Genomic DNA, 27530 nt, shown 5'->3' on the forward strand with positions numbered 1-27530 from the left:
AACAGAAAGCTGGTGGTGTATTTGCACAAATCTTTAAAGGTGGTAAACCAAGTTGAGAAGGCTGCTTTAAAAAAAAAGGGATCCTTGGATCATTAATAGTGGAATAGAGTACACAAACAAGGATATTACACCAAACCTTTATAACACACTGGTTTGGCCTCAGCTGAAGCATTGTGTTCAATTCTGGGCATCACATTTTCAAAGAATGTCAGGCCTTGGAGAGGGTGCAGAAGAGATTTACTAGAATGGTACCAGAGATGAGGGAGTTCAGGTTTGTGGAGAGACTAAAGAAGTTGGGATTATTCTCCTTAAAGCAGGGAAGGGTTTGATAAAGGTGTTCAAAATTGTAAAGGATTTTGTCGGACTAAATAAGGAGAAACTTTTCCTAGTGGAAGGAGAGCGGGTGATTGGTAGAAGAGTCAGAGGTGACATAAGGAAACATTGTCTTACACAGCAAGTGATCTTGAATGTACTGCCTGAAAGGGTGGTGGGTACAGATTCAATGGTAACTTAAACAAAATGGACAAATACTTGAAAAAAATAAATCACAGGGCAATGGGTAATGAGCAGGCGAGTGGGATTAATTGGATAGCTATACCAAAGAGCCAGCACATGCATAATGGACTGAATGGTCTCCTGTGCTGTATCATTCTATGATTTACAGTAAATTCTGTGTTAGATAATTGAAAATAAGTAATATTATTTGGGAAGCTTCAATTATACAATACGTTAAGAATTGTGGTTTTAAAATTGGCATCAGTCTAACCTCTAATATGCTGTATTACCTTGCAGAGTTGTTAGTGGAACAACTAGGTTTGCATTTATATAGTATCATATTAAACACTTTAGCATACATGTAAAGATTGCTTTGAAATGCTGCAACTATTATTGGTTACTAGATTTTTGGCAGGTTTTATTATGCACAGCAGGAACTGATGGTGAGACAAATAATCAGTTCATGTTTTGGTGTTTTTTGTTGAGGGAGGAATGTTCATATGAACACCAGGATAACTCCCCGTTCACACAGGATCATTACTGTCCATTTTCATAACCAGAATGGGCAGGTGGGGGTGGAACCTCAGCATATTGTCTTGATTCACAGCTTTCTGCTTAGGGTGAGAGCCACTAGTTGGCTATAGCAAACTAATGACTGTGTCAACCAGACCCATCTTGGGAATGGATTGAGCCCAATGTAAAGCACTGTTGTCCAGGCCTAGCATAACTGGATAGCCACAATACTATCCTATTCTGAGCATTGCTTTGGCACTTAAGTTTTCACTTGAGGTATATGTGAAAGGATGGGATGTAACTGACACTCATTTTGAGGCCAGCTGATAGCTGTAAGCTGCAGTTACTTTTGAGTGGCTAAAATATTTCCTGCTTTCAGTCATTCCTCCTTTGTTTGCAGCCTGCGATTCCAGTAGTTAAAAATGATAAAGCCATACAGCGATAATTTCCTATAGTTTATTGGAGGGCTGTTTTTGAGGTGAAAATGTTGTATTGCTAAGGGAAAAGGCATGCTTAATTTGGAGATTATATTAAATAGAATGTCCGCTATTTATTACGGAGTGTCCTGATGAAGCATTAGAATGGATTGGGGTTGTCCACTCCCTATGATTAATTGCAAAATGAAGTACAAGTACCAGACTAATACCTGGAATGGGTGAGTTGTCTTTTGAGGAAAGGTTGGGCAGGCCAGGCTTGTATCGCCTGGAGTTTAGAAGAGAAAGAGGCAACTTGATTGGAACATGTCAGATCCTGAGTGGTCTTTTTTGAAAATTCATTCAAGGGATGTGGGCTTCACTGGCTGGGCCAGCGTTTATTGCCCATCCCTAGTTGTCCTTGAGAAGGTGGTGGTGAGCTGCCTTTTCAAACCAATGCAGTCCACAATGCTGTTAGGAAGAGAGTCCCAGGATTTTGATCCAGCAACAGTGAAGGAATGGCGACATATTTCCAAGTCAGAATGGTGAGTGGTTTGGAGGGGACCATCCAGGTGGTGATGTTCCCAACTATCTGCTGCCCTTGTCCTTCCAGATAGTAGTGGTTGTGGGTTTGGAAGGTGCTATCGAAGAAGCCTTAGCAAATTCCTATAGTGCACCTTGTAGATGATACACACTGCTGCTACTGAGAGTCGGTGGTGGAGGGAGTGAATGTTTGTGGACGTGGTACCAATCAAACAGGCTGCTTTATCCCGGACAGAGTCAAGTTTCTTGAGTGTTGTAGGAGCTGCATTCCTCCAGGCAAGTGGAGACTATTCCATCATACTCCTGACTTGTGCCTTGTAGATGGTGGACAAGCTTTGGGGAGTCAGGAGGTGAATTACTCGCTGCAGGATTCCTAGCCTCTGACCTGCTGTTATAGCCACAGTAATTATATGGCTAGTCCAGCTCAGTTTCTGGCCAATAGTAACCCCCAGGATGTTGATAGGGGATTCAGTGATGGTAATGCCATTGAATGTCAAGGGGCAATGGTTAGATTCTCTCTAGTTGGAGATGGTCATTGCTCTGGCACTTGTGTGATGCAAGCATTACTTGCCGCTTGTCAATCCAAGCCTGCATATTGTCCAGGTCTTGCTGCATCTGGACATGGGCTGCTTCAGTATCTGAGGAGTTGTGAATGGTGCTGAACATCATGCAACCATCAGCAAACATCCCCGCTCCTGACTTTATGATGGAAAGAAGGTCATTGATAAAGCAGCTGTAGATTGTTGGGCTGAGGACACTACCCTGGGGAACTCCTGCAGTGATGGAGCTGAGATGATTGACCTCCAACCACAATCACCTTTCTTTGTGCTCGCTATGACTCCAACCAGCGGAGAGTTTGCTCCCTGATTCCCATTGACTCCAATTTTGCTCAGATGCCTTGATGCCACACTCCGCCAAATGCAGCCTTGATGTCAAGGGCAGTTACTCTCACATCACCTTGGGAGTTCAACTCTTTTATCCATGTTTGATAGGGTGGATGTGGAGAGGATGTTTCCTCTAGCGGAAGAATCTAGAACTAGGAGTCACTGTTCAAAAATAAGGGGTCTCCCATTTAAAACTGAAATGAATCTTTGGTACTCTCTTTCTGAAAAGGCAGTGGAAGCAGAGTCTTTTAAATATTTTTAAGACAGGTGGATTGATTCTTGGTAAGAAAGAGGGTGATAGGTTATCGGGGGTGGCGGGTTGCAGATTTAAAGTTACTATCAGATCAGCTATGATCTTATTAAATGGCAGAGCAGGCTCGAGGGGCCAATTATTTGTATGTATAAGCTCATGCAATTTTACAGAAGGCCACTCAGCCCAACACAACTCTGCCAGCCATCTGAAAGAACTATTGGTTGTTCCCATTCACTTGTCCTTTCTACACTTGAGAGAAGGTTCATTCAGCTCATTCCTGATATGAAGGGCTTACCTTCAGAAGAAAGGTTGAAAAGGTCTGTCCCCAATGGAGTTTAGAAGAACAAGTGATCTTAGTGAAACAGATAAGATCCTGAGGGGACTTTACAGGGTTGATTCCAGAACAATGCTTCCTCTTGGGGAGACCAGGTTTCCCTTTTAAATTGGAGATGGGAAATTTTTTGAGGTCATGAGTCTGGAATTTTCTTCCCCAGAAGACAGTGGAGGTTGAGTCATTTGAACTTATTCAAGGCTGAGTTAGATAAACAAGAGGATTATGGAGGGGTAGAGAGGAAAGGGGAGTTGAGACCACACCAAGATCAGTTATGAGTTTATTGAATGGTGGAGCAGGCTCATGTGTGTTCCTACATTTCCTTTTTAATTTTTTTCCTTTTGCAAATATTTATCCACTTTCCTCAGTTGGTCATGAGAACAGAATTTTCTGGTTGGAGCTCATCTAAATCTAACTCACATACAATTAATTTTCAGGAGGGAGGGGTGTTGCAGAATGTCTTGAAAAGCAGAAAAGGGCAGTACAGGGGTGGGAATTTCTTGGTGTGGGGACCCCTTGTGTGCTCAAGTTATCTCCGTCACTCCCTTGTACGTTCTCATGAACCATTATTGCCAGGACTCTGCATTTCATTTTTTGCTGTGATGCTAAAGATGGAGCCATTTTTGACCCTTGGGTTTTTAATTGGTCATCAAATGTGGCTGAGCTTTTGTAGGCATCTATAGGTTCAATTTCTTGTCTTTACAAGCCATACAAAAATAAACACTTCTTTCCTGATATGTCTCATCACTTTTGCTCTATTTAAAGGAAGTATGACTGACTTTGATGCATTGGGATCTTTAGCTTGTAACCTGCAGTTCTCAAAGAATTTGCAAAACAAAGCTCTGTCCCCTCTATAGGAACAAAACCTTGGGCACGTGCAAAAGTTAACAAATTAGCCAGTGGAATACATATTGCCCTGGGCAAGCAAAGAGAAATTGGAGCTTCTTCCACTTTGACCTTGAGTGAACACGTTGATTTCCCCCAGCATTCTGTTTGTAAGATAGAAAACCATATCATCTTGCTGGCTTTCGTTCAAATGTTAATGTCTTGATTGACACCTAAGATTTCTTTACTCCAGAGGTACAACCTAGCCTTACATGCTTTATGGTTCTCTTCTTACTGTTTTATCATAAATATATATGCAAAGGCTGAATTAAATTCAATTGTTTATCATGATTTATGGTCTTCCTGGTTCCTTTTTAAAAAGTTCAACTCTTTTTTTTCTGCCCTCTCCCCACTCCCACCCCTGGAAAAACTTAACCTAGGTTCCCGTTCTTGTCTGGATTTCCAAGAAGTTGTTGAGGATTCTTTTTGTATTGCTCTCATGATCACTTTGTGGTACAAATCCAGAGGAAAGTAATTCAAAAATGAGGCGTTATATATTAGCGATTTGAGAAACCAAATAGTAGTACAGGCATATGAACTCTTTAAAGGGACAGAGGGTTCATTAAAGGGATAGAAACCCTCAGGTTCCCAAGATTATGAAGGTATCAAAATTCCATGACTGCTATCAAGAATTTAGATAATAGCTTGATTGTTTATAAATCTTCCTGCCATGTTTAATTAACCTTGTTCTTTTTCTTAACCCCCCCGCCCAACCCCACCTCCTCCTCCACAGATTTGATCTTTCAGATAAGGATAACTTTTTCACCAGTACAACAAGAAGCACAATAGTGAGTATTGAAACTTTATTGTGAAGCTTAATTTGGGTCACTAATAACTTGCAAACTCCATTTTCATTTTTTGTTACAGATATCATATGCCCAGCCACTCATCTGTGATATCTTGCAAATAACACCTTTTGAAATGGTTAAATTATCTCCATTTTATGTAATCCCCCCCTCAAGGCAATTTCTGTGTATGGTCTGGCTGTATAAAATTTAGAAAAAAGGCTACCTTGGAAAGTACAAAGTACATGACTTTCACTTGGGAAAACTAGGGTTTGAATTTGAGTCTCAGCTGACCTACTGTCTGGCTGCAGCATGAGTAAGGTTCCAAGACTTTATTACATTGGTCGCTGTAAATTAGTCAGAAGTTGGCATTAAAGCCTTGCCAATGCCCGGTCTCTGGATGAAAAGGAAAATAGTTCTATGGTTTTAAGAAATATAACTCCAGAAGCAAAAGGCAAAAAGATCAAATTATGAATACAAATTTTGTGACCTGATATCCCAAAAATGATCATCATATTGATACAGAAGTGTAAGTTGATCATGAATATGTGAACCAGTAAACTGTTCAATACAATTGTTTATCCTACACTCTGCACTCTGGTTTGATGATGATGTGTGCCGATGTCAGACAAAGTGAATTCCAATTTAGTTCATTAATGACTAGTTATTGACAGAATTAGAATTTTTGCCCAACAAGAGCAAAACTGAAGTGGAAGTGTGTGCAGATTAATTCAAACAACGGGACACATCTTTTGGTCAGGTTTAATCAAATTTCAAAAAGATTTTTGAAAAAAATCCACTGCATGACTAACGTCTCTAATTTTAATAAGCATTTATATTTGGTATGATAAACATCCAGTGCACATCTGCAAAACAAATGCAATTTTATGTCATTAAACTTTATTGGGTGTAAATGACCCAATTTTGTACATTTATCTGCTCATATAGAAAGATTACTCTGCACATTATGAAGATAGTGTTTGGTAGCAAGGCACCACCTGAGTCCAGTGTCTTCAGAATTAGCACTTTAATCTTACAACGGTCTGTTAAGAAGCTAGGATTGGTAAACATTGCCTAAAAGTATTACACAACTTGAGAGTAATAATATGGTTTATGATGTCAATTAGTTTAATGTCCAGTTTTCGAATGGCTGGGGGATATTGAGGTTTTGGCAGAGTGCAGAAGAGGGCCACAAGATTGCTTCTTGGGCAAACACTTTAGTTACCTAAATACAGTGAGTGTAACCCATATACAGTAAGTGTAAAGAGCAGGTCTGGTTTATTTTGGAGAAGAGTACACTCGGCCAGTTTGATTAAGGAACTATACTGTTTTTGTTTGGGCTAATTGTTTCAGCTGGATAGTTTAGGAAGTATCAACTGTCACACTTGAAATTTAGCTAAAGGCAAAACAAGGTTGGATGTAAGGTGAATAATCTTCCAGAGAATAATGGGCCAATGGACTAAGTTGCTGGCTCATATAATGAATGCTGATTCATTGTATTCTTCAAGAGGGAGCTAGATCTATTTCTGACTGGGATAGAGATCACCTCATACAAGAGGTATGTACCCTGTAATATAAATCAGGATCATTGTGATCATTTGGCCTATTTTCAATTGCCTAAAGCAGTGAGAGTATTTCCAGATTTTATTTGCTGCGTTGGCTTGGGTTTCACCTGTTTTTCACCTCTTCCAGAAAGTTGGATCATGGCCGGCGGCTAGAGTGTCTGTACTATGATGCATAAAGCATGACTGCTATAAGGAACAGGCTAGGTAGAGCACATGGTTTTTTTTCCTTCTGCATCATTTTATCAATTTTGTATGTAAATAATTTTGCAGCACACTAAATGAAATATGAGCATGTTTCTTGTGCTTTCTAAATGGGGAGGATAAGTTTATGTAAACTAATTTCCCTTGTCTTTATTTTTGACTGATGACTTGTCATATTCAAAATGGGAAAATCATTTGCTGAACTATTTAAGATGTGAAGGTCAATTAATTCTGAATGTCCAGAAATGATGCCTTTGATTCTAAATTTACTGATAAGGAGATAACCTTCTGTCTAGTCTGGTCTCGAAGAGTATCTACATGCCACATACTTTGGTGAAAGGGCATCTTAAAATACAGCTTTAACAGCATAGGTTTTTAAAAAAATATAGCAATGAGTGGATCCTGCCAGCTAGGAGATGTTTACTGAATTTTATCTATATTGGAAGAAATGGTTTATGTTGAAGTACTAATGTTTCTCCATCGACTTCTTTTTCTTCCTTCCTCTTTATGATGAACAGAAAGATGATGCATTGCTGATTCCCTAAAGGTCAAGAGGGAAATGGAATATTGACACAAAACCATTTAACAATGGATGTCCTGATACTCTTAGGCAATGCACTGGTGAAAAAGAGCAGGAATAAATGAACAATGGCCAAACTGGATTGTGGTTTTTCAAATAGTTACATTTCCCCTAGAGATATTGTCCTCAATTCCTACATTGGGTATCTTCTCTACCAGCCATGATTGTTTCATCTCAGATTGCTCTCAATGTGATCAGAGCCATTTCAGTCACTTGAGGATGGGCTATCAGAGAACAAGATATTATTGTTTATTTTCCCCAAACTACAGTGAATATCCATTTTAAAATGGCTAGAAGCCATGTGACAATGATTATGTCAGAATGCTGAGGGAAGGATTAATCTAGGGAAAGGGTCCTCCTGTAACTTTGTTGCTACTACTTGAAGAATAAGCAGTAAGCTTCAAAATATATAGAGATAGGACATTCCCCACAAGGCCCAGTCTCTGGAAAATGACTGCAAAAATGAGGTTGGCAGTGAGAATATTTTTACCTTTATTATTGATTGGAGAGAAAACATCTCCAATTAGAGATCCCATCTGAGATGTTGAATTATGCTGATTGGTGGTGTTGGCAAATGTAGTGTTCAATGAATCATACAAAGATCTTGCTCTCCAATTTCTAATTTGTTTTGTTTTTGGATGTGACAGCCACGATATTTTTAGAACCTGGTGACCAGTTGTTTAGGAATATGGGACTGAATTATGTCCTTACAAAAACATACATGCTAATGAATGAACAACAAAAATTTACATCGTTAACTTGGGGGTACTTCTCAAGGTGTGAGGAAAATTGGCACTGGGTTTAAAAAACAGGATGTTAGGAGTGGTGGCCAAAAGTTTGGTTCAAAAAGTGGGTTTTAAGGAGAACTTTAAAGGAGGGGAAGGTGTTGTGATGGCAGAGGGGTTTAAAGAAGAAGTGCACATCTAGGCTGTTGAAGATGCAATGGCTAATGAAGAAATAAAGGAGATGGGGGGTGGGGGGGTAAATACAGAGCCACAGAAACAGTGAGGGTTGGAGGAGCGTAGAGATCAGGAGGGATGAAACCATGGCAAGGTGAGAAAAATAATTCAATTCTAGACATTTGAGCACGCAAGGTTGGATATTTGCCCCCAAGGCGGGCAGCTCAAATTGGGAAACTTCCAACTCGGCAGACTCAACTAGGGTTAAGGAGCTCTTTTAGACCCAGTTTTTGCTCTGGGGGTGATAAGAGTCTGACCCGCTGACCCTGAAAGCAGATTGTAGGCAAGTGCTGAGGCGGGCTGGTTAGAAAGCCTGCCTAGGTTCTCTGGGAGTTCATCCAGGTTGCTTTAGGAGCTGTTCAGCCCTCTGGCCCTCACTCCTCAAACCTCACATTACCACCCCCATGCCAACGCATGCCCCCACCCACCTCCATAGTCAGAATCCACTAATGGGCAACCTCAAGCCATGTGGAGATGATAAAATAAACTTATAATAATCTAATATTGCTTTTGATCTTGATAGTGAGAAAAACTTCAAGAAATCCATTCAAAGCTTTTAAATCTCTTCAATTGGATAATCACTTATAAAAACAATCAGCTAATTATTTATTAACCTCATTAAACTGATGAAACCATGAACCCAGAACCCTCTACAGGGAGAATTCTAGCTTTCAAAACTCAGTCAAGCATTCATAATGAAATAATAATGGCCCTTGGAAAGCTCTATTGAAACTGCATGAACACATTGTATCTTTTTTCTAACATACACCAGATGGCCTGTCAATCAAATCAGCCCCGCAGATGGAAGTGGGTTCAATCAAGGCATTCAAAAGGGAATTTGACTGTTATTTGAAAAGGAAGAATATGCAGGCTTAAGGAGAGAAGGCAGGGGGATGGCACTAGGTGTATTGATTAAGAAAGCCAGTGCAGACTTGATGGGCTGAAAGGTCACCTCTTGTGTTGTAATACTTCTGTGATTCTCTGATGCTCAGACAAAAGTGCTCAACGTGATTTTTGGATTCCATCATCTGCCAATATTTTTTTGTTGGAAATTAAGAAGCCTCAGAATCAAAATCAAAGACTTGACACCAGTTGAATATTTTCACCAATGTTCCCATTCCCTTATTAACTTTTAATATCATTGCAATCATGATTGCTCAATCATTTTGAATTGTACCAATAATTAGCAGCTCTTCCTGCCTGATCAAAATCCCTCATAATGTTAATAAAGCATGGACAGCTCAAAGTTGAACTGGAATGTCAATTACATGAAGTGGTGAGCCACCAATACACGTGCCTCCAATTGCTAGACGTCCAAAGACGATGTTGAAACAAGACCAAGAGCCGAGACCACATTTCATGGCATGTTGGGAATTATTTAGTACCAGGATCAGCTCTTTATAATGATGTAGTGCAATAGAATAGGTGAAACTGGCAGACATTGTATTTAGATGAAGCTTTGGACAAAGCTATTGGTGCAAGTTGATTTTTGACCTGGAGACCTATAGCTAAGGTGCTCTGGTACAAATTAAAAGAACAGCAGAATTAGGACTATTTTAAAGTAGGCCAACAGGGTGGCATGCAGTGATTTCCAATGATATTGAATCAATGTGTGTGCCCATGAGTGCACATTCATGTGTTTGCATGTATGTAATACAGTTTTGCATTATATTTCATTGTTGTGTACTCTCTTCTGTAAAAGTTTGGGAAGCAGATATTGCCTTCATAAAGGCAATAATATCCAGGCAGAAAAGAAAGTAGCTCTTACAAGCACCCAAGCATATGAGCATAGAGCAGGGATAGGCCTCTTGGCCCCTTGAGCCTGCTCCGCCATTCAATAAGATCATGGCTAAACTGATTGTAACTCCTGCCTACCCAATAACCTTTCACCCCCTTGTTCCTAAAGTGGCATAGAACCTCTGTCTATTGTGTTTACTTTAAAATCCTGAAGCTCAGTGGTTGTTGCATTCCTTTTACACTGATGGGAAGTATTTAAAAAGAAAATTGATTTAACTGTACAATGTCAAAGTGCCACCAGGAAGTACATGAGCTTATGTGCAACTAAATGAAGATGACAAAAGGACTTGTGCCCTGTCCCAGCACTAATAGTTAGCTAATTGTTAAATCTGGAATGTAAAATTTGAAACTGCATTCACTTGTGTGTCTATATCTGAACACATTTTTTTCTCAACAACATCATTAAGTCAACATCAAAGAAACCCTTGATGGCAAAAGTTGAAGCCTAGGGGAGAAATCTAACTGCATCTGCCATTAGTTAGAATTGCCCTTGCACTTCATTGCTGGGGTGTGAGCATCACTGGCGAGGCCAGTTTTTATGTCCAATCCTGATTGCTCTTGGGACAGTGGTGGTGAGCTGCAGCCTTGAGTTGTTGCAGCCATCTGGTGCAGCCACATCCACAGTGCTATAAGACAGGGAGTTCCAGGTTTTTGACTAAATAAATAGTGAAACCAGGATGGTGTGTCACTTGGAGGGTAACTTGCAGGTGGTGGTTTTCCCTGTTGCATCTGCTGCCCATGTTCTTCTAGGTGTTAGAGATCATTGGATTTGGAAGGTGCTTTCGAAGATGCCTTGCTGCAGTACATTTTGTAGATGGCACGCACTAGTGTCACTATGCACTGGTGGTGGATGGGGTGCCAATTTCCTGGATGTTGTTGAGCTTCTTCCATAGTGTTGGAACTAAATTCACCCATCACGTTCCTGTGCCTTCTAGATCGTGGACAAGCTTTGGAGAGCTGGGAGATGAGTTATCCAAACTCTGGCCTGCTCTTGTAGCCACAGTAGTTATATGGCTTGTGCACTTCAGTTTCTTCTCAATGGTGACCCTTGTCACTGGATGTGGATGGTGATGGCATTTTAAGAGGATATTGGAACTTTGTGTGGCAGTAAGCTGAATTTGTGAGCCAGGGAAAACCGGGAATTAGGACTTGAGTAAACAGGACCAACAACTGCGGGGGTGAAATTCATTTGTATAGCATTATGGAGGCTCAATTTCCCCTGGGGGTATGTGGGTAGGCAGTGCTGGGAGCTGCTACTGGCGCAGCCCACAGAACACTCTTCAATGATATTTCTCCCCCTGTTTATCTCCTTAACCAATCTGTTGGAAGGATTTGGGAGATTAACACAAGGACTGAGAAGGCAGTAAATTAGTAGGTCAATTCAGTGTTGAATCAGACCAGGAAGAATGATTGGACTGAGTGAGAGAAAGGAGAAAAAACAAAGGAAAAGTAAAAGTTATACTTTTAAGATTCCCAACAATTAAATCATGAGGGAATGAAACATCACACTTTAGTAATAGTTATTTTCAGTGCTAGAGAGCTTGTTTAATCAGATCATTTAAAAGGGCGGTGATCGTGTTACGTTTCACTCAGGGACACAGAGTTGCTGTCACATGCACTTTTACATGCATGTAGTAATCTGGAGCTTTGGCTAGCGATGGGAAAGGCTCCAATTTTCTTTCCATCACATAGCTGACCAGCTCTCCTGCTCTTGTCACTTGCTATTGCTGTATGTTGAAAGCATTTACAAGTTGGTATTCAATCGGTTTGGCCACATTATGAACACCTTCCTTGAACAAGTCCTGTGGTGGGAGTTGAGCCCAGAGCTCCCCACTGTACCATAGTCTGTAACCTCCTGGTCCAGCATATTCCCCCACTCTGCCTCTACCACCAAGCCAGGGGATCAACCCTGATTCAATGAAGAGTGCAGGAGGGTATGTCAGGAACAGCACCAGACATACCTAAAAATGAGGTGTTGACCTGGTGAAGCTATAACATAGGACTACATGCTTGCCAAACAGCATGAGCAGCAAGTGATAGACAGAGCTAAGCAATTCCAGAACCAACAGATCAGAGCTAAGCTCTGCAGTCCTGCCACATCCAGCTGTGATTGGTGGTGGACAATTAAACAACTCACTGGAGTTATTTAATTGCCCCCATCCTCAATGATGGGGGAGCCCATCACGTCAGTGTAAAAGATAAGGCTAAAGCATTTGGTATAATCTTAAACCAGAAATGCTGAGTGGATGATCCATCTTGGCTTTCTCCAGAGGTCTCCAGCATCACAGATGCCAGTCTTCAGCCAATTCAATTCACTCCATGTGATATCAAGAAATGGCTGAAGGCATTGGATATGCGAATGCTATGTGGCCTGACAACATTCAGACACGAGTGCTGAAGGCTTGTGTTCCAGAACTTGCTGCGCCCCTAGCCAAGCTGTTCCAATACAGCTACAACACTGGCATCTACCCAGCAATGTGGAAAATTGCCCAGGTATGTCCTGTATGCAAAAAGCAGGGCAAATCCAAACCAGCCAATTGCATCCCCATCAGTCTACTCTTGATCATCAATAAAGCGATGGAAGGGGTCATCAACTGTACTATCAAATGGCACTTGCTTAACAATAACCTGATCACTGACGCTCGGTTTGTGTTTCTGCAGGGCTACTCAACCCCTGACCTCATTACAGCCTTGGTTCAAACATGGACAAAAGAGCTGAACTCCAGAGATGAGAGTGACTGCCCTTTACATCAAGGCTGCATTTGACTGAGTGAGGCATCAAGGAGCCCCATCAAAACTGGAATCAATGGGAATCAGGAGGAAAACTCTCCACTGGCTGGAGTCATACCTAGTACAAAGGAAGATGGTTGTGGTTGGTGGAGGTCAGTGATCTCAGTTCCAGGACATCACTGCAGGAGTTCCTCAGTGTAATGTCCTAGGCCCAACCATCTTCAGCTGCTTCATCAACCACCTTCCTTCCATCATAAGGCGGGGATGTTTGCTGATGATTGCACATGTTCACCATTCTCAACTCCTCAGATACTGAAGCAGTCCATGTCCAAATGCAGCAAGACCTGGACAATATCCAACCTTGGACTGACAAGTGGCAAGTAACATTCGCACCACACAAGTGCCAGGCAATGACAAACTCCAAGAGAGAATCTAACCACTGGTCCTCAACATTCAATGGCATTACCATCACTGAATCCCCCACTATCAATGCCCTAGGAGTTACCATTGACCAGAAACTGAACTGGACTCGCCAGATAAATATAGTGCCTACAAGAGCAGGTCAGAGGCTAGGAATCCTGCAATGAGTAACTTAGTTCCTGACTTCCAAAGCCTGTCCACAATCTATAAGTCACAAGTCAGGAGTGTGATGGAATACTCTCTGCTGCCTGGATGAGTGCAGCTCCGACAACACTCGAAGGCTGACACTATCCAGGACAAAGTAGCCCACTTGATTGGTACCGCATCCACAAACATTCACTCCCTCCACCACCAACGTACAGTAGCAGCAGTGTGTACCACCTACAAGATTCACTCACCAAACTCACCATGTCTCCTTAGACTGCACCTTCCAACTCCGTGACCACTATCATCTAGAAGGACAAGGGCAGTAAATACATGGGAACACCACCACCTGGAAGTTCCCCTCCAAACCACTCACTTGGAAATATATCACCGTTCCTTCATTGTCACTGTGTTAAAATCCTGGAACTCCCTCCCTAACAGCACTGTGGGTGTACCTACACCACATGGACTGCAGCAGTTCAAGAGGCAGCTCACCATTACCTTCTCAAGGGAAATTAGGGATGGGCAATAAATGCTGGCCCAGCCAGCGATGCCCACATCCCATAAATGAATAAAGAAAAGACCTCACCATTAAAAGGGTAGAAGGACTGAAATGAGCAAAACGTAACTTTTTGTGGTGTGTTTCATTTGTATATACACAAACAGCACCCTTGCACCGTTCAATGCATTTCAATGGTGAATCAGCCAGTGAAATGGCAGCTTCACAGAGCTGGCACTAATATAGCAAACTTTTGGATATTTGAGTTTAACCACACACTTGCCCCTCACCTGAAGTTGCTGTACCATTTGCATACGAAGAATTACAGGTGCCATTAGCTTCACCAAGATTTTGAAAGGAAAATTAGGGCAGTTATGTTTGGTATGTAAAGAGTACACCTTGTGCAATAATCTACCTGGCTAACATAGGATCATGCATTTTTGGGCTTCAAAGATTACCTTTATAATATATTGGAGGATATATCTAATTGTGCATTTATAGGCAAATAGTTGTTATAGTATTGAAGAGAGGATAGAACAGTCAGCATGATTTGAATCTATATTTTTGTGGTTTCATATAAGGGCTGGATTATGCAACCAATGAAGTAGTTTTGAAGTGTAGTCACTGTTGTAGGAAATGCAGCAACCAATTTGAGCCAAAGCAAGACCCATGAATAGCAAGGTGATATTGACCAAATCGCCTGCTTTTTCAGTGATGTGGGATAAATATTAGCCTGGACTCCCCTGTTCCTCCAACAGTGTTGTTCTAGGGTGTCATTTGGATTTTTATATTCTAAGCTTCTGGAGTGGGGCTTGAAACCCACAACCTTCTGACTCAGGCAAGAATGCCACCAACTGAGCCTTGACAAACACGGAAAAAGGTTCCTGTTCAGGTTTCAGTCAATTTTTTAAATTCCATGTGTCCTGTGCTAATGTCCACCAGCCTCCACTCCCCACCACCCCCCCCCCCCCCCACCCAACCCATATGTTTCCTTTAAGGTTTTTTAATTTGTTTTGGTTATTTGTTCCTTCAACCACTACTCAAAAACACATCACAAAAGCAATCCCTTGTATTTCAAAATACTGTTGCGCCTCATTGCCTAAACAAGGACATTAATTAAAAGGGAATAATTGTTGTTCATTAAGTACATGACAAATGCCAAGAGGTATAATTTTCCATCCACATAGAATTCTGAAGGCCATACTTGAGTGTGTCGACTGCTACATTAATGCAAACCAGTCCACTGTCATGATTAACTATGGCTGTTTACTTGCCTCATTCACTTTCTAACAAAGACACTCCTGTGGGATACAAGGTACCTTGAGTTTGTGTAGAGTCAGACTATGCTTTGATTTATACCTACAAAATGAGCTTGACTAATGAGTCTCTGAAGATGAATGAATTAAGATTTGGCACCTGAATTCTGGGATGATTCTTTGAGTCGAGAGCATCTTAAAATTGTTGATCACGTGATGGAAGTATGTTGTATTGGTGACACAATTAATTCTTGACTGGACTGCCTTACCCTTTCCCTTTGTTTCCCCTCCTTTCTCCCGTCTTGTCCCTTTTAATATTAGACGTTCAACAGTGGCAAAGCAGACTAATGTTCTTCTATCAGTGCCTTTTTTTCCCTCCTTTCGACAGCAGAAGACTCTTAATAGCATCTGATGGAGATTATTAGAAAGCCATAGCTTTCACAGGTCAACTATCTCCTCCTGCCCCCATATAAAAACTTTGGAACAAGGAAGGCAGACAGTAGGCGTTCTGTGGGTGTTTAATGATGATAGCTACCATATGGGATTGTATACTTCAGAATTTTTTTTAAGAATGAATGGGAAAATAAGTTATTTTTGTAATAAGTTGTTTCCCAGCTTTTCATGGTATTTACAAGGATTTTTACTCTCATCAGACAAGTAATTTTTTTAATGGGTAGATCAGCGGCTGTTTCTGGCTGGTAAAATTTGATCAAAATTTTTAATTTCAAAGCATTTGGCAACTTTCCTCAGGTGAATGTTGTAATCTTCATTCACCTGTTTAACTGCTCTGATGCTGCTGCCATGAGTTTGTGGCTTCCTTCACATATGGAATGAAAATACCACGCGCACACAAGTTCTCCAGCATCATCTATATCAGGACATATCCATTGAATTTTCCAGCCCATGTAATGAGTTATACCTGTGGAGATGCAATCATGTTGGATTTGTTGTAATTTTTTTTCTGCTAGATTTTTAAACCCTTACTGAAGAGTCTCTTTTCTTTTTGCAGTCTCTATTATCTATATGCATTGCCTTACATTAGTCAGAACTGTTACTCATCAGTCTGAGTGTTTATTTCCTTTGACCATTTCCCTTTTCTCAACATGCTTTTGCTTTCCCACGGGCTTTTGAATCCTCATGAAATTTAAATATGTTTACAATGTCGTCTTCAGGAGCATTAGTAATATTACCCCCATAGCAAAGGTTGCAGAGTGGATCCCAATGGGCCTCCCTTACTAATCCCAAAGAAGTTTAAAATGGCCCTTTTTATGATTAACCTCTTTATTGTTAAAGGCGGTTCCCTCTAATTTGCCACATCCTCTTTGATCCCATGTGCATTCGCCTTTGGTTCAAGTCTTTTGCAAGATTACAAGTTTCATCTCAAGTGTTTCAGAACTTTAGGCCTTTCGTGAACTCTTGCTGCTTTGCCTTTTCTCCTTGTAGGAACATAGTAACAAAAATAGGCCATTCAGCCCCTTTAGAACCTGTTCTGCCGTTCAATTAGATTATGGCTGTTCTGTATGTTGACTCCACTTACTCGACTAGCTTCCATATTGCTTAATACCCTTGCCTAACAAAATTCTAGCTATTTCAGTTTTGAAATTTTTCAATTGACTTGACCTCTGCAGCTTTTTGGGATGGGGAGTTCCAGATTTTCTATACACTTTGTGTGAAGGAGTAATTCACCCTTCACCCATGAATGGCTTAGCCTATGTTTTAAGGTTATGGTCCCTTGTCCTGGGCTTCCCCAACATAAGAAACCATTTCTTACTGTCTGCCTTATCAAATCCTTTAATCATCTTGGATCCCTCTGTCAGATCACCACTCTTATATATTCATATTCTACTAATTGATAAATCTCGGTGTAGTTTGAGACTGAGCATAATTAAAATATTGAAGATTGACCATTCTAAATTTCCAGAGTTTAGTCGATTGGACCACATGGGAGCTGTTTTACCTTTTGGTTTTTTTTGTGCTGTTCAGACTCTGGTGATTGTAAAACTTGCTATTCTGAAATCTGATCTATGAATATTATCATGCACTTAACCATACCTTAATTAGAAGCCACTTCCTCTAGGTGACCTGCTAAATATCAACTCCTGTATATTGTCCGCTCCGGATCCTTTTTTTAAATGCACCTCAAGGAACAGCCTAGTGCACTCTCAGAATTTACTTTCTGATAGATGACCAGCTAAAGAGAAGGTTACACTACTGTTGTGACAGGTTTTGTTTGCCCTCAATTGTCCTTTGTTCTACTCCTCATACTCAGCTACCCCAAGCTCTATACCATCTTCCCTTAACATTTTACAAGGGAACAGATCAGATCCTTAGACAGTACCTTCAAAACCCATTACCGCTACCATCTATAAGGAAAAGGGCAGTAGACACATGGGAACACTAGCCCCTACAAGTTCCCCTCCAAGCCAGTCATCAGTGGGCTGCATTTTCATATCTAATGGTCAGTTTTCCCAGCAATTTTTCACAGGCCTTGGAATGCATTGGCCATTTTCTTGTGTGCAGACCCGGGAATCGAGTGACAGAATGGCCTCTTGAGAGATTTTTGCCTGGATAAAGGCTTCCATATTCTGAGACTGGCTATTCTTGATAGAAATCTCCCCTTTCTGCTTGCCAAGTTTAATTCCCTCTGCCCACCCTCCCCACCCCAATGTTGTCAGAGTCAAATGGAATTTTACTCAAATCAGTTCCTTCTGAGGATATATTTAGCAATTTGTTGAAAGTGATATCTTGTCCTGTTCCAGTACTTGGCCCATTCCATCTCTATATTCTGCACTATCTTATGTGAAACAATTAAAACTGGTTTGAATGGACCAGTTGCTGCTATGATTTTTTGCTTTGTGCTTTTATTTCAATTAAACTATTTGTAATCTAGCCTTCAGATGACAGCTTCGTTTTATTGTTTTTGGACTTGTGCATTTGTTTTTACTTTCAAGGCAGTAATCCATTTAATCATGAGACGGTTGGACTTTTGCTTTAGGCTTAATACAACAGGTTTAGACAAATCTTAATTTTTTAAGGGGATAAAATTGCTGATATTGAAAATCACAAATATTGAAATTGAAGAATAAGGGAAAAATATATATAACACACTCTTCTGCTTTTGTATATTTTGAAATCTATCCAACAAATAGCACCAGAAATAAAGGAAAACTTGGTATTTTGCATTCAAACTACATAGATCCACAATCGATGGCACAATCTGATTTCTGATCTCTTGGCAAGTCTGCTTATTCTCTAATTATTCACAATATGCATCCTGGACAGTTGCAACTAACAGAATGAAGTTTATAAATACAATGCAAAAGTTACTCGGATAGTCTGTTAACTTGATCGTAACAGCAAATCTTTACAAAGCATTCTTTTGGTCACAGTATAATATGGTGGTAATGATGTTAAACATTTGCAGAAGCAATGACACAAGTGCTGCTCATTCGAGCACTTAATTGAAGAGATATCAGATGTTGGAGAACAAAGCTGGTGACATCACCTTTTTCCAATGGCAGTGCCAAGCACATTTCTGAATAATAATTCCGTTGTGACTTAATGTGAACCTTCGTTGATAATAAGAGATTGGCCTGGATTTTGTGGTGGTAATGATGACAAAATTGTTAGAATTCCCCATCATTACTCCACTGGAACTGACCGCAACTCTGAAAATCTGCGCATGCACAGAGAAAATACAGAAATGACTCTTTATTCCTCAAGAGGGTGTCCTGTTGTGATTTCCTGCCCCCAAACCCCAGAGTGCAATCCCTAAGCAATCGGTGAATTGACGATGCTTCCACTTTTGAAGTTAGTCTCGTTGTAAAAAGCCATAAGAAAGTTGCACCTTGTTGAATGATGTGTAGCTGGGTTTTAAGTCCATAATTACTGCTCAGCACCCTGTGACCATGGCGATTTATATTTGTGGAATGTCAAATTTATCCAAAAAAGAAAATGTGGAATTTTAATCAAAGTTTTATATTTTAGCTGCTTAATCCAATTTTCACTTATTTTGCTATCTGAAAATGTACAGGTTTCTATGCTTTTAACTTCCTGGTTTGCAGTCTTAAATATACTACAATGTGATTGGCTGACCCTGCTTGCTGACATCAGTTGCCGGATGCCCAGAGAACCTTTTGACTTGGTTCCAGATTCAAACCACTGCTGGGAAAAGGAAAATCCATGCCAAGAGGTCGATAAATCTTTGTGGGAAGCTTTTTGTGTGGCCAACAGCAAGCACCATTGATGCTGACCACAAGATCCAGCCCAATATTCAAGTCGTGCACCATTAACATTGTGTGATGTAGCTGGTGTACAATTAATGTAAATAATCCTAGGAAGTGTTTGACCATTGCTACCACATTATTTGAAAGAAAAATGCTACCATTTTGACTGATTGATCAAGACTGCTAACTTGGTGTTGGAGAGCAAACTATAAAGTGAAGAACCAAAGCAGGGACCAAGGGCAGGAACTAAGCGTTCCTTCGGTTAATATTGAAAAGTGAGATGATTAACCAAGAGAGTTACTTGTACAGAAACCCAGGCAAAGCATTGAATTAAGAACTGGTGAAATATTTATAAATGTTGCCCTGACCGAGTCCGTGAAATTTTGGAAAGGTGATTTGAAAACTGTAGACTTAAACCACAAGTGCAGTTTTGCCTAGATGTAACGGAGACCTTTAAATAATCGGTAACACTTGACCCATAACAGAAAAAATCAATAAAGTAAATTTATTATTAAATAATGTATTTGTCCTTTTCTCTCCTAGGTTTATGAAATTTTAAAAAGAACAACTTGCACCAGAGCAAAATATAGCATGGGTAAAGAGAGTTTCCTTCCTTGTCATTTTTCTTTTCTTTAAAAAAAATACAATACTGTAATTCATCTCTATATAGATAAATGCTAAGATAGCCAATACGGCCAATGTACTGAGTCTGTTCAAACACCATCTACCATGAAGCTATGTAACATTGCCAGTGGATACCAGTTAAAATGCAATTAGCGTATTCATGAAATTGACCTCCACTCTTTATCCAGAGTTTTGGCAGCATTTGGCAAGAACTTCTTGCCATGCTCTGCAACTCACTTAATATGCGATCCACACCCTCAAGCTACTGTAAAAGGGTAGATAACTTCACAATAGTTCTTTCACATCTGGGTTCCTTTACATCCTTTACATGCATGGGAATAGTTCAATTATGATATTGAAGCTTTTATTACAAGGCAAGATCTTAACTTTGTATTTCAATTCTCCTATGTTTAAACCAGCATTTGTTTTATCATAGGGATCACCAGTCTTCTTGCCAGTGGAGTTTACACTGCAGCCTATCCTTTACATGATGTAAGTAATACTGTGCTATAATAGATATAATGTGCAATAAAATGTGTGAGATTCTTTGTGATGCAAACTTGTTGAGTAAGTGTTGAATGAAATGAGGCTTGGCTTGTGTTACTAGACCCCACGCTGACCTGTGTAAAATGTTGAAAGTGGGTAGCAATGGCAGATCAAAGCTAGATGAAATCCTAGCTAAAGGTCATATTAGAATCAAATGTATGTATCAAAATAGGATAATTAGTGCCTTTTCTTTGCCGAGCAACAGTTGGGTTCATAATTAGCAGAAACGCAATGCAACTACCGGTTTCAGAACAGTTTTCCAGCTGTTATTTTATAAACAGCATATGGGCATATAAGTAAAGTTTGTTTGTGTGCTTTTATGTAAGGAAGGCACTCCTAGTGGACACGTGGGCTTTTGGGGACCCATCCTTTTTGTTGACCTGTTATGCAGTTTTATGATCAACTGATTTGCATCGCCTGCTTCCCGACCCTTATGATGATGCAGCATTTCCAATGTTAAACTTATAATTGTACTTTGACATTGTAATCAGTCTGTTCTTTAGTTGCACCTGTTCATTGTGGGTGGAAGTTGAGTGGGAACCTTCTCGAGGGGGCTGTGTCTTGTGGATTAGTAAACACTTAATCCAGGCTTATTTTTATTCCAAAGCATGTTTGAAGGATAAATCCACTTACACATGCAGAAAAGTATTTTTGAAATCCCTGTAGTAGGTTTTTGAATTCTCCTCCTAGCTTCTTCACTGGTGAGCAATTAAATGTGGGATATTTCTGCTAAGTCCACTGTGTGCCTTTCACACAGGTGGACATGTTCTTTGTTTAATAAACTGTGTAAATGTTGTGTAAATTTGGGAAATTAAAGAAGTTTTAAACAAAAAGTTACTATTGTTGCATGTATAGAGGTGGAAAGTGAATGCAATTTCTTCAAACTCAAGCCATCAACTTTGCTTTCCTGTAGGGTCATTATTCAGGTGATCCCACAGAGCAAAATGATAGGAAGGTAAGTGGGATTTTGAAATATTATAATAATGCTTGTGTTGGAACTCAAACTTTAAATATTTGAGGAAGCAAATTCTCTTCTAAATGAATTTGAAAACTTTTTAATTGGTTTAATAATTTCGGTCACTACGTTGCTTAAAGCAAGTCATTAGCATTTTGGGAGGTGTTGTCTTGCTGTGAGGAGGTTTACCATTATTCAGTTTATGAATGGTGCCACCATTCAATATTTGCTGTAGCTATGCTTTTAAGCACATTTACAATTGTATGAATTGTAAAGGCGTTCTTGGGTTTTGAATACTGACTGGGCTAGCTAGAGATGAAATTCAATGCTCAGGGTGGGAGGGCAATTTTGTTTTATGCTGAAATACTTTTTTCGGGATTTCTAAAGCAAAGTATAAGGCTATAACACGTTAAACTCCTTTGCAGTCACTGGTTGATTTACAAGCTTTGTAGGTGTAACATAAAATCTAGAATTCAACCTGGTCAATTCCAGGTTATATTAGAATCTCAGTATTATATAACTTTACTTATAGAAATACTGATATCTTGATACTGCAAGATTAAATTTGGAGTAAGCCAGGCTGGACTTGACACCAGAGTACACTGTCTAGCATGGGCATATTCCAGTGCCAACATTTGTTCCATCTCATGGTAGGCTCTGTTCTAATGTAACATAAGTGGTGTTGAGTTTAAATCAGGCTTTGTGACAGTTGGAAGCATTAATGTTCCATGCTAGTTGTTGGTAGGAAGCATCGAATTGATGTGGTGTTCCCCACATTTCCATACATTTTTTGTGTACCAGCATAAAGGGTGAACATGGTCAGAGCTTGTGAAATCAGGGGACAGGTTCATTTTATGTAACTGATTTAAAACTTTTGCATATCTTGTAAGATTAAGATTGAAGAAACAAAGCTTCTCATATTTGTACACAGCTGATAGCCTTTTATACTTATTATGCTATATTTAAGCTACTGTTATCTTCAGCCTCACGACAGCAGTGTGGCGAACAAATATATGCACGATACTTCAAATTGTTTCTTGGGTGTAACCTAGTCCACTCAAAGAAGGTGGCTTTTCAGTAATATGTATTCTGATGAGATATTTTCTCAGTGCAGCAAGGTACAGCTTTCTATGAGATGATATACCCACCTAACATGGAACGTACATCACCTGTTCATTCTCCTGAGGGAAAATTCTGCATAAACATTCCCCAATCCCCAAAGATAATTGAGGAAAGTTCCAGAAGATTTTATTTATCACTCCCAAATCTATCTCCTTTGCTGGCCTTGTTAGGTGCAGCAACACTGGAACCATTATAGATGGTGGAATTCATGATCATCTCGGACCACATAAAAACTTCCGACCTTATTCTTGATCAGAGAACTGAATGGCCATGAGCATATCCCTTCCATGCATGTACTTCTCTTAATGCAAGCAAGGGAAAAATGGGGAATACATTCTAGTCTCTAACCCCTCTCCACATTTGAATCTGTGCCTCTAATTCTGTGTTTATCTCGAACATATGCATCATCCGTGTGTCTCAGTATTTTAGATTTCAGATATTTTTCTCTTAGTTAGAAGGTCAAATTGGTTGATATCTTGCTGAGTGCATTGATTCAAAGAAACAAATACTTGTCAACTCTTGAAAGAGGAGTAGAATAATGACTGCTTAAGTGACTAGTTGCTGCAAATGTTATAGCAACCGGATGTGGTCAACTGAAATCCAGTGTGCTGTTTGTAAAATGGAAAGAAAGTACTTGCATTTATATATTACCTTTCATGACTTTGGGGTATTCCAAACCGTTGTACAGCTAATGAGGTATTTGTTACTGTTGTAATGGAGGAACTGCAGCAGCCAATTTGAGTGCAGCAAGCTTCTTCCCCTGATGGCAGAAGGTTATTTCCAGGCTCTGTATTCATGAGGAATTGACCGATGGACTTTTTCATTCAACTTTACTTTACAAAACCCTTAACGGATTCATTTCAATGTAGTCATGTTTCTTTTTGGAAGAGTTGGTTTATGGTGACAGCAAAGCTCTTGAATTCTACATAATGGCAGTGTATGATATGTTGTACAGCTGAGGTGCTGATATGCGTCAATCATCATGAAACACGTAACAAGCCCAATGAGAGGCAGCACAATTCTAGATTTAGGCTTGGGAAATGAAGCTGGGCAAGTGGATGAAGCCACATTGGGGGACCATTTTGGAGATAGTGACCATAACATAGTTAGATTTAGCATCATTATGGGAAAGGACAAAGATAGAACAGGACTAAAAGTTCTTAACTGGGGAAGGACTAATTGTACAATGCTGAGAGGTAGGCTGGCGAGACTGGGCTGGATACACCTATCAGAAGGAAAAACTGTGTAAACATGCCCCACGAACAAAAGGCCGGTACTGCCAAATCCATAGGCACCTGCTTATCCAGAAGCATACAGGCCAAGATAAAGCAGAAAAAGAAAGCTTATGACAGTCACAAAAGACTTAATACTGTAGAAAGCCTAGAGGAGTATAAAAAGTACAGATGTGAAGTAAAAATAGAATTTAGGAAAGTCAAGAGAGGATACGAAAAATATTTGCAGGTAAAATCAAAGATAATCCTAAGATGTTTTACTAGTACATTAAGAGCAAGAGAAAAACTAAGGAAAAGGTAGGCCCTATCAATGATGTACATGGTAACTTGTGGGTTAATGCAGAAGATGTGGGCAGGGTTCTCAATGAGCACTTTGTCTCTGCCTTCAGTAAGGAGAGGGATGATGCAGATATTCTTGTTAAAGAGGAGTGTGAAATATTAGATACAATAAGCATAGTGAGAGAGGAAGTACTGGAGGGACTGGCATCCTTGAAGGTGGATAAATCACCAGGTGGGTTGTATTCCAGGCTGTTGAAGGAAGCCAGGGAGGAAAGAGCAGATGCTCTGAAGATCATTTTCCAATCCTCACTAGATACAGGTGAAGTCCCAGAGGATTGAAGGTCTCTGAACATTGTAACATTATTTAAAAAGGGTGCAAGGGGTAGGCTAGAAAAGTATAGGCCTGTCAGTGTGACTTCGGTGGGGGGCAAATTATTGGAAGAAATTCTGAGACAGGATAAGCTGTCACTTAGACACGGATTGATCAGGGGTAGTCAGCATGCTTTTATTAGGGAGAAGATCGTGTCTTCCTCAAAAAAGTCTCTTAAGTTAATAATTAACAAGGAGGGTTGATGAGGGTAGTACAGTGGATGTTGACTACATGGATTTCAGTAAAGCATTTGACAAGGCACCACATGGCAGACTGGTCAGGAAAGTGAGATCTCATCGGATACAGGGGAAGGTGGCAGGTTGGATCCACAATCAGCCCAGTAACAAGAAACAAAGAGTAATGGTCCCTGGATGTTTTTGCAAAGGGAAAGCAGTTTCCAGTGATGTTCCACAGGGCTCAGTGTTGGGGCCCTTACTGTTCATTGTAAATGTTAATGATTTAGACTTAAATGTGGGAGACATGATTGGGAAGTTTGCAGATGACACAAAAATTGGCCATGTAGTTGGTAGTGAAGAGGATAGCTGTCAACTCCAGAACAATATCAATGGTTTGGTGAGTGGGTGGAGAAGTGGTATATGGAATTCAATCTGGAAAAGTGTGAGGTAATGCATTCAGAGAGAGCAAACAAAGCAAAGGAATACTCTTTAAACAGGAAGTTATTGAGAGGGGTTGACGAAGTGAAAGACCTTGGAGTGCATGTCCACAGGTCCTTGAAGGTGGTAGGACAGGTGGACAAGGTGGTCAAGAAATCATATGGAATGCTTTCCTTTATTGGGTGAGGTATTGAATACAAAAGCAGGGATGTAATGATGGAACTGTACAGAACGCTGGTTAGGCCACAGCTGGAATTTTGTGTACAGTTCTGGTCACCACATTACAGGAAGGACATAACTGCTGTGGAGAGAGTGCAGAGGAGATTTACAAGAATGTTGCCAGAGCTTGAAAATGGCAGCTATGAGAAGAGATTGGATAGGCTCGGGTTGTTTTCCTTGGAACAGAGGAAGCTAAGGGGTGACATAAATGAGGTGTACAAAATTGAGGGGCCTGGATAGGGTAGACAGGAAAGACTAGTTTCCCCCAGCTGAGGAGTCAATTACCAGGGGGCATAGATTTAATGTGATTGGTAGAAGGACTAGAGGGGACAGGAGGAAAAACATTTTCACCCAGAGGGTGGTGGGCGTCTGGAATTCACTGTCTAAAGTTGGTGGTTGAGGCTGAATCACTCAACTCATTTAACAGCTACCAGGATTTGCATCTGAAGTGCTGTAACCTGTAAGGCTTTGGACCAGGTGCTGCAAAGTGGGATTAAAATAAGTGGCTAGTTTCTTTTTTTACCTCTTTTTTTCTATGTCTGGTGTGCACACGATGGGCTGAAAAGCCTCTTTCTGCACCGTACCTTTTCTATGGTCCTATGGTTCTGGCTTAGCAAGCAACCATCACCTGCTCCCAATATCTTTCACAGAGAAAGAGAGACTCATCTGAAAAATAGCAGTAATACCCATTAAAGCAACATCTCATCTGATCAAAAATAAGACTGCTAATAAATCCCAATCCAGTTAGTGTCATATTATTAAAATTATTTGTAGATAGTTTTTTTTTAAAAACTCTTTAATAATTGGTTTCTTTTTATGGATCTGGAGTGGTGACTAGCTGGGGGGCTGGGGGAGACCTGCATGCAAGAGCTTTATTTTAAAAAAAATTCCATTGAAAATAATTAATTGTATTTATTTATAAAACCTCCTTTTCCAGTGTCCCCTGACTTAGGTAGAAACTGATCACCCATTTCTGAGGGATTTGCCTGTTTCACTGAGAAATTATTTTTTAAAAATTCTTTGCTGGGATGCGGGTGTTACTGGCTAGGCCAGCATTTATTACCCATCCATAATTGCTCCTGAGAAGGTGGTGGTGAGCCACTGCCTTAAACTGCTGCAGTCCCATGTGGTGTACGAACACCCACAATGCAGTTGGGAAGGGAGTTCAGGATTTTGACATGGCGGCAGTGAAGGAACGGCGATATAGTTCTAAGTCAGGATGTTGAATGCCTTCTAGGGGAACTTGCAGGTGGTGGTGTTCCCTTGCACCTGTTGCCCTTGTCCTTCTAGGTGGCAGAGGTCAGGAGTTTGGAAGGCGCTGTCGAAGGAGCCTTGGTGAGTTGATGCAGTGCACCTTGTAGACGTTACTGCTGCCACTGTGCATCGGTGAAGGAGGGAGTGGATGTTTAAGATGGTGGATGCAGTGCCAATTAAGTGGACTGCTTTTTCCTGGACAGTGTCAAGCTGCTTGAGTGTTGTAGGAGCTGCACTCAGCCAGGAAAGTGGGTAGTATTCCATCACACTCCTGGCTTGTGCTTTGTTGATGGTGGACAGACATTGGGGAGTCAGGAGGTGAGTAACTCTCCACAGAACTCCCAGCCTATGACCTGCACTTGCAGCACAGTATTTATAAGTCTGGTGCAGTTCAGTTTCTGGTCAACGGCAACCCCCAGGATGTTGCTAGTGGGAGATTCAGCAATGTTGATGCCATTGAATATCAAGGGTCGATGGTTAGATTCTCTTTTGTTGGAGATGGTCTTTGCCTGGCACTTGTTTGGTGTGAATGTTACTTGCCACTTGTCAGCCCAAGCCTGGATATTGTCCAGGTCTTGCTACATTTGGACATGAACTGCTTCAGTATCTGAGGAGTCGCAAATGGTGTTGAACATTGTGAGAGAGAGAGAGAGAAAGGCAACTTCATGGCGCCTCTAGTCCCTAACTATAGCCAAACAATCAGTCTCTGAGTGACAGCTGGGCAGTTACTTATCTCAGTCTCATTTAAAAAGAAAAGTTGCTTAATGTGCTGCTGCAAGGTGAAGGGAATGCTGCCAGGAAGTACTGTTTCATTTCTCTCTGTATAATTCTGCTTC

The 27530-nt window shown here is 40.5% G+C and overlaps 1 protein-coding gene across 5 annotated transcripts in view; it reads left to right on the plus strand.

Moving 5' to 3' along the window:
* Positions 1-27530, plus strand: part of ano1a (anoctamin 1, calcium activated chloride channel a) — a 230080-nt gene that overhangs the window by 81079 nt on the left and 121471 nt on the right. For all 5 annotated transcript variants that reach the window (XM_041197457.1, XM_041197458.1, XM_041197459.1 and 2 more), the window contains 4 exons: positions 5051-5105; positions 20023-20074; positions 20540-20595; positions 21563-21604. In XM_041197457.1, the coding sequence (XP_041053391.1) occupies positions 5051-5105; positions 20023-20074; positions 20540-20595; positions 21563-21604 (205 nt within the window). The remainder of the gene's footprint in view (positions 1-5050; positions 5106-20022; positions 20075-20539; positions 20596-21562; positions 21605-27530) is intronic.

Source organism: Carcharodon carcharias, chromosome 10 (genome assembly GCF_017639515.1).
Source record: "Carcharodon carcharias isolate sCarCar2 chromosome 10, sCarCar2.pri, whole genome shotgun sequence".
Taxonomy (NCBI): domain Eukaryota; kingdom Metazoa; phylum Chordata; class Chondrichthyes; order Lamniformes; family Lamnidae; genus Carcharodon; species Carcharodon carcharias.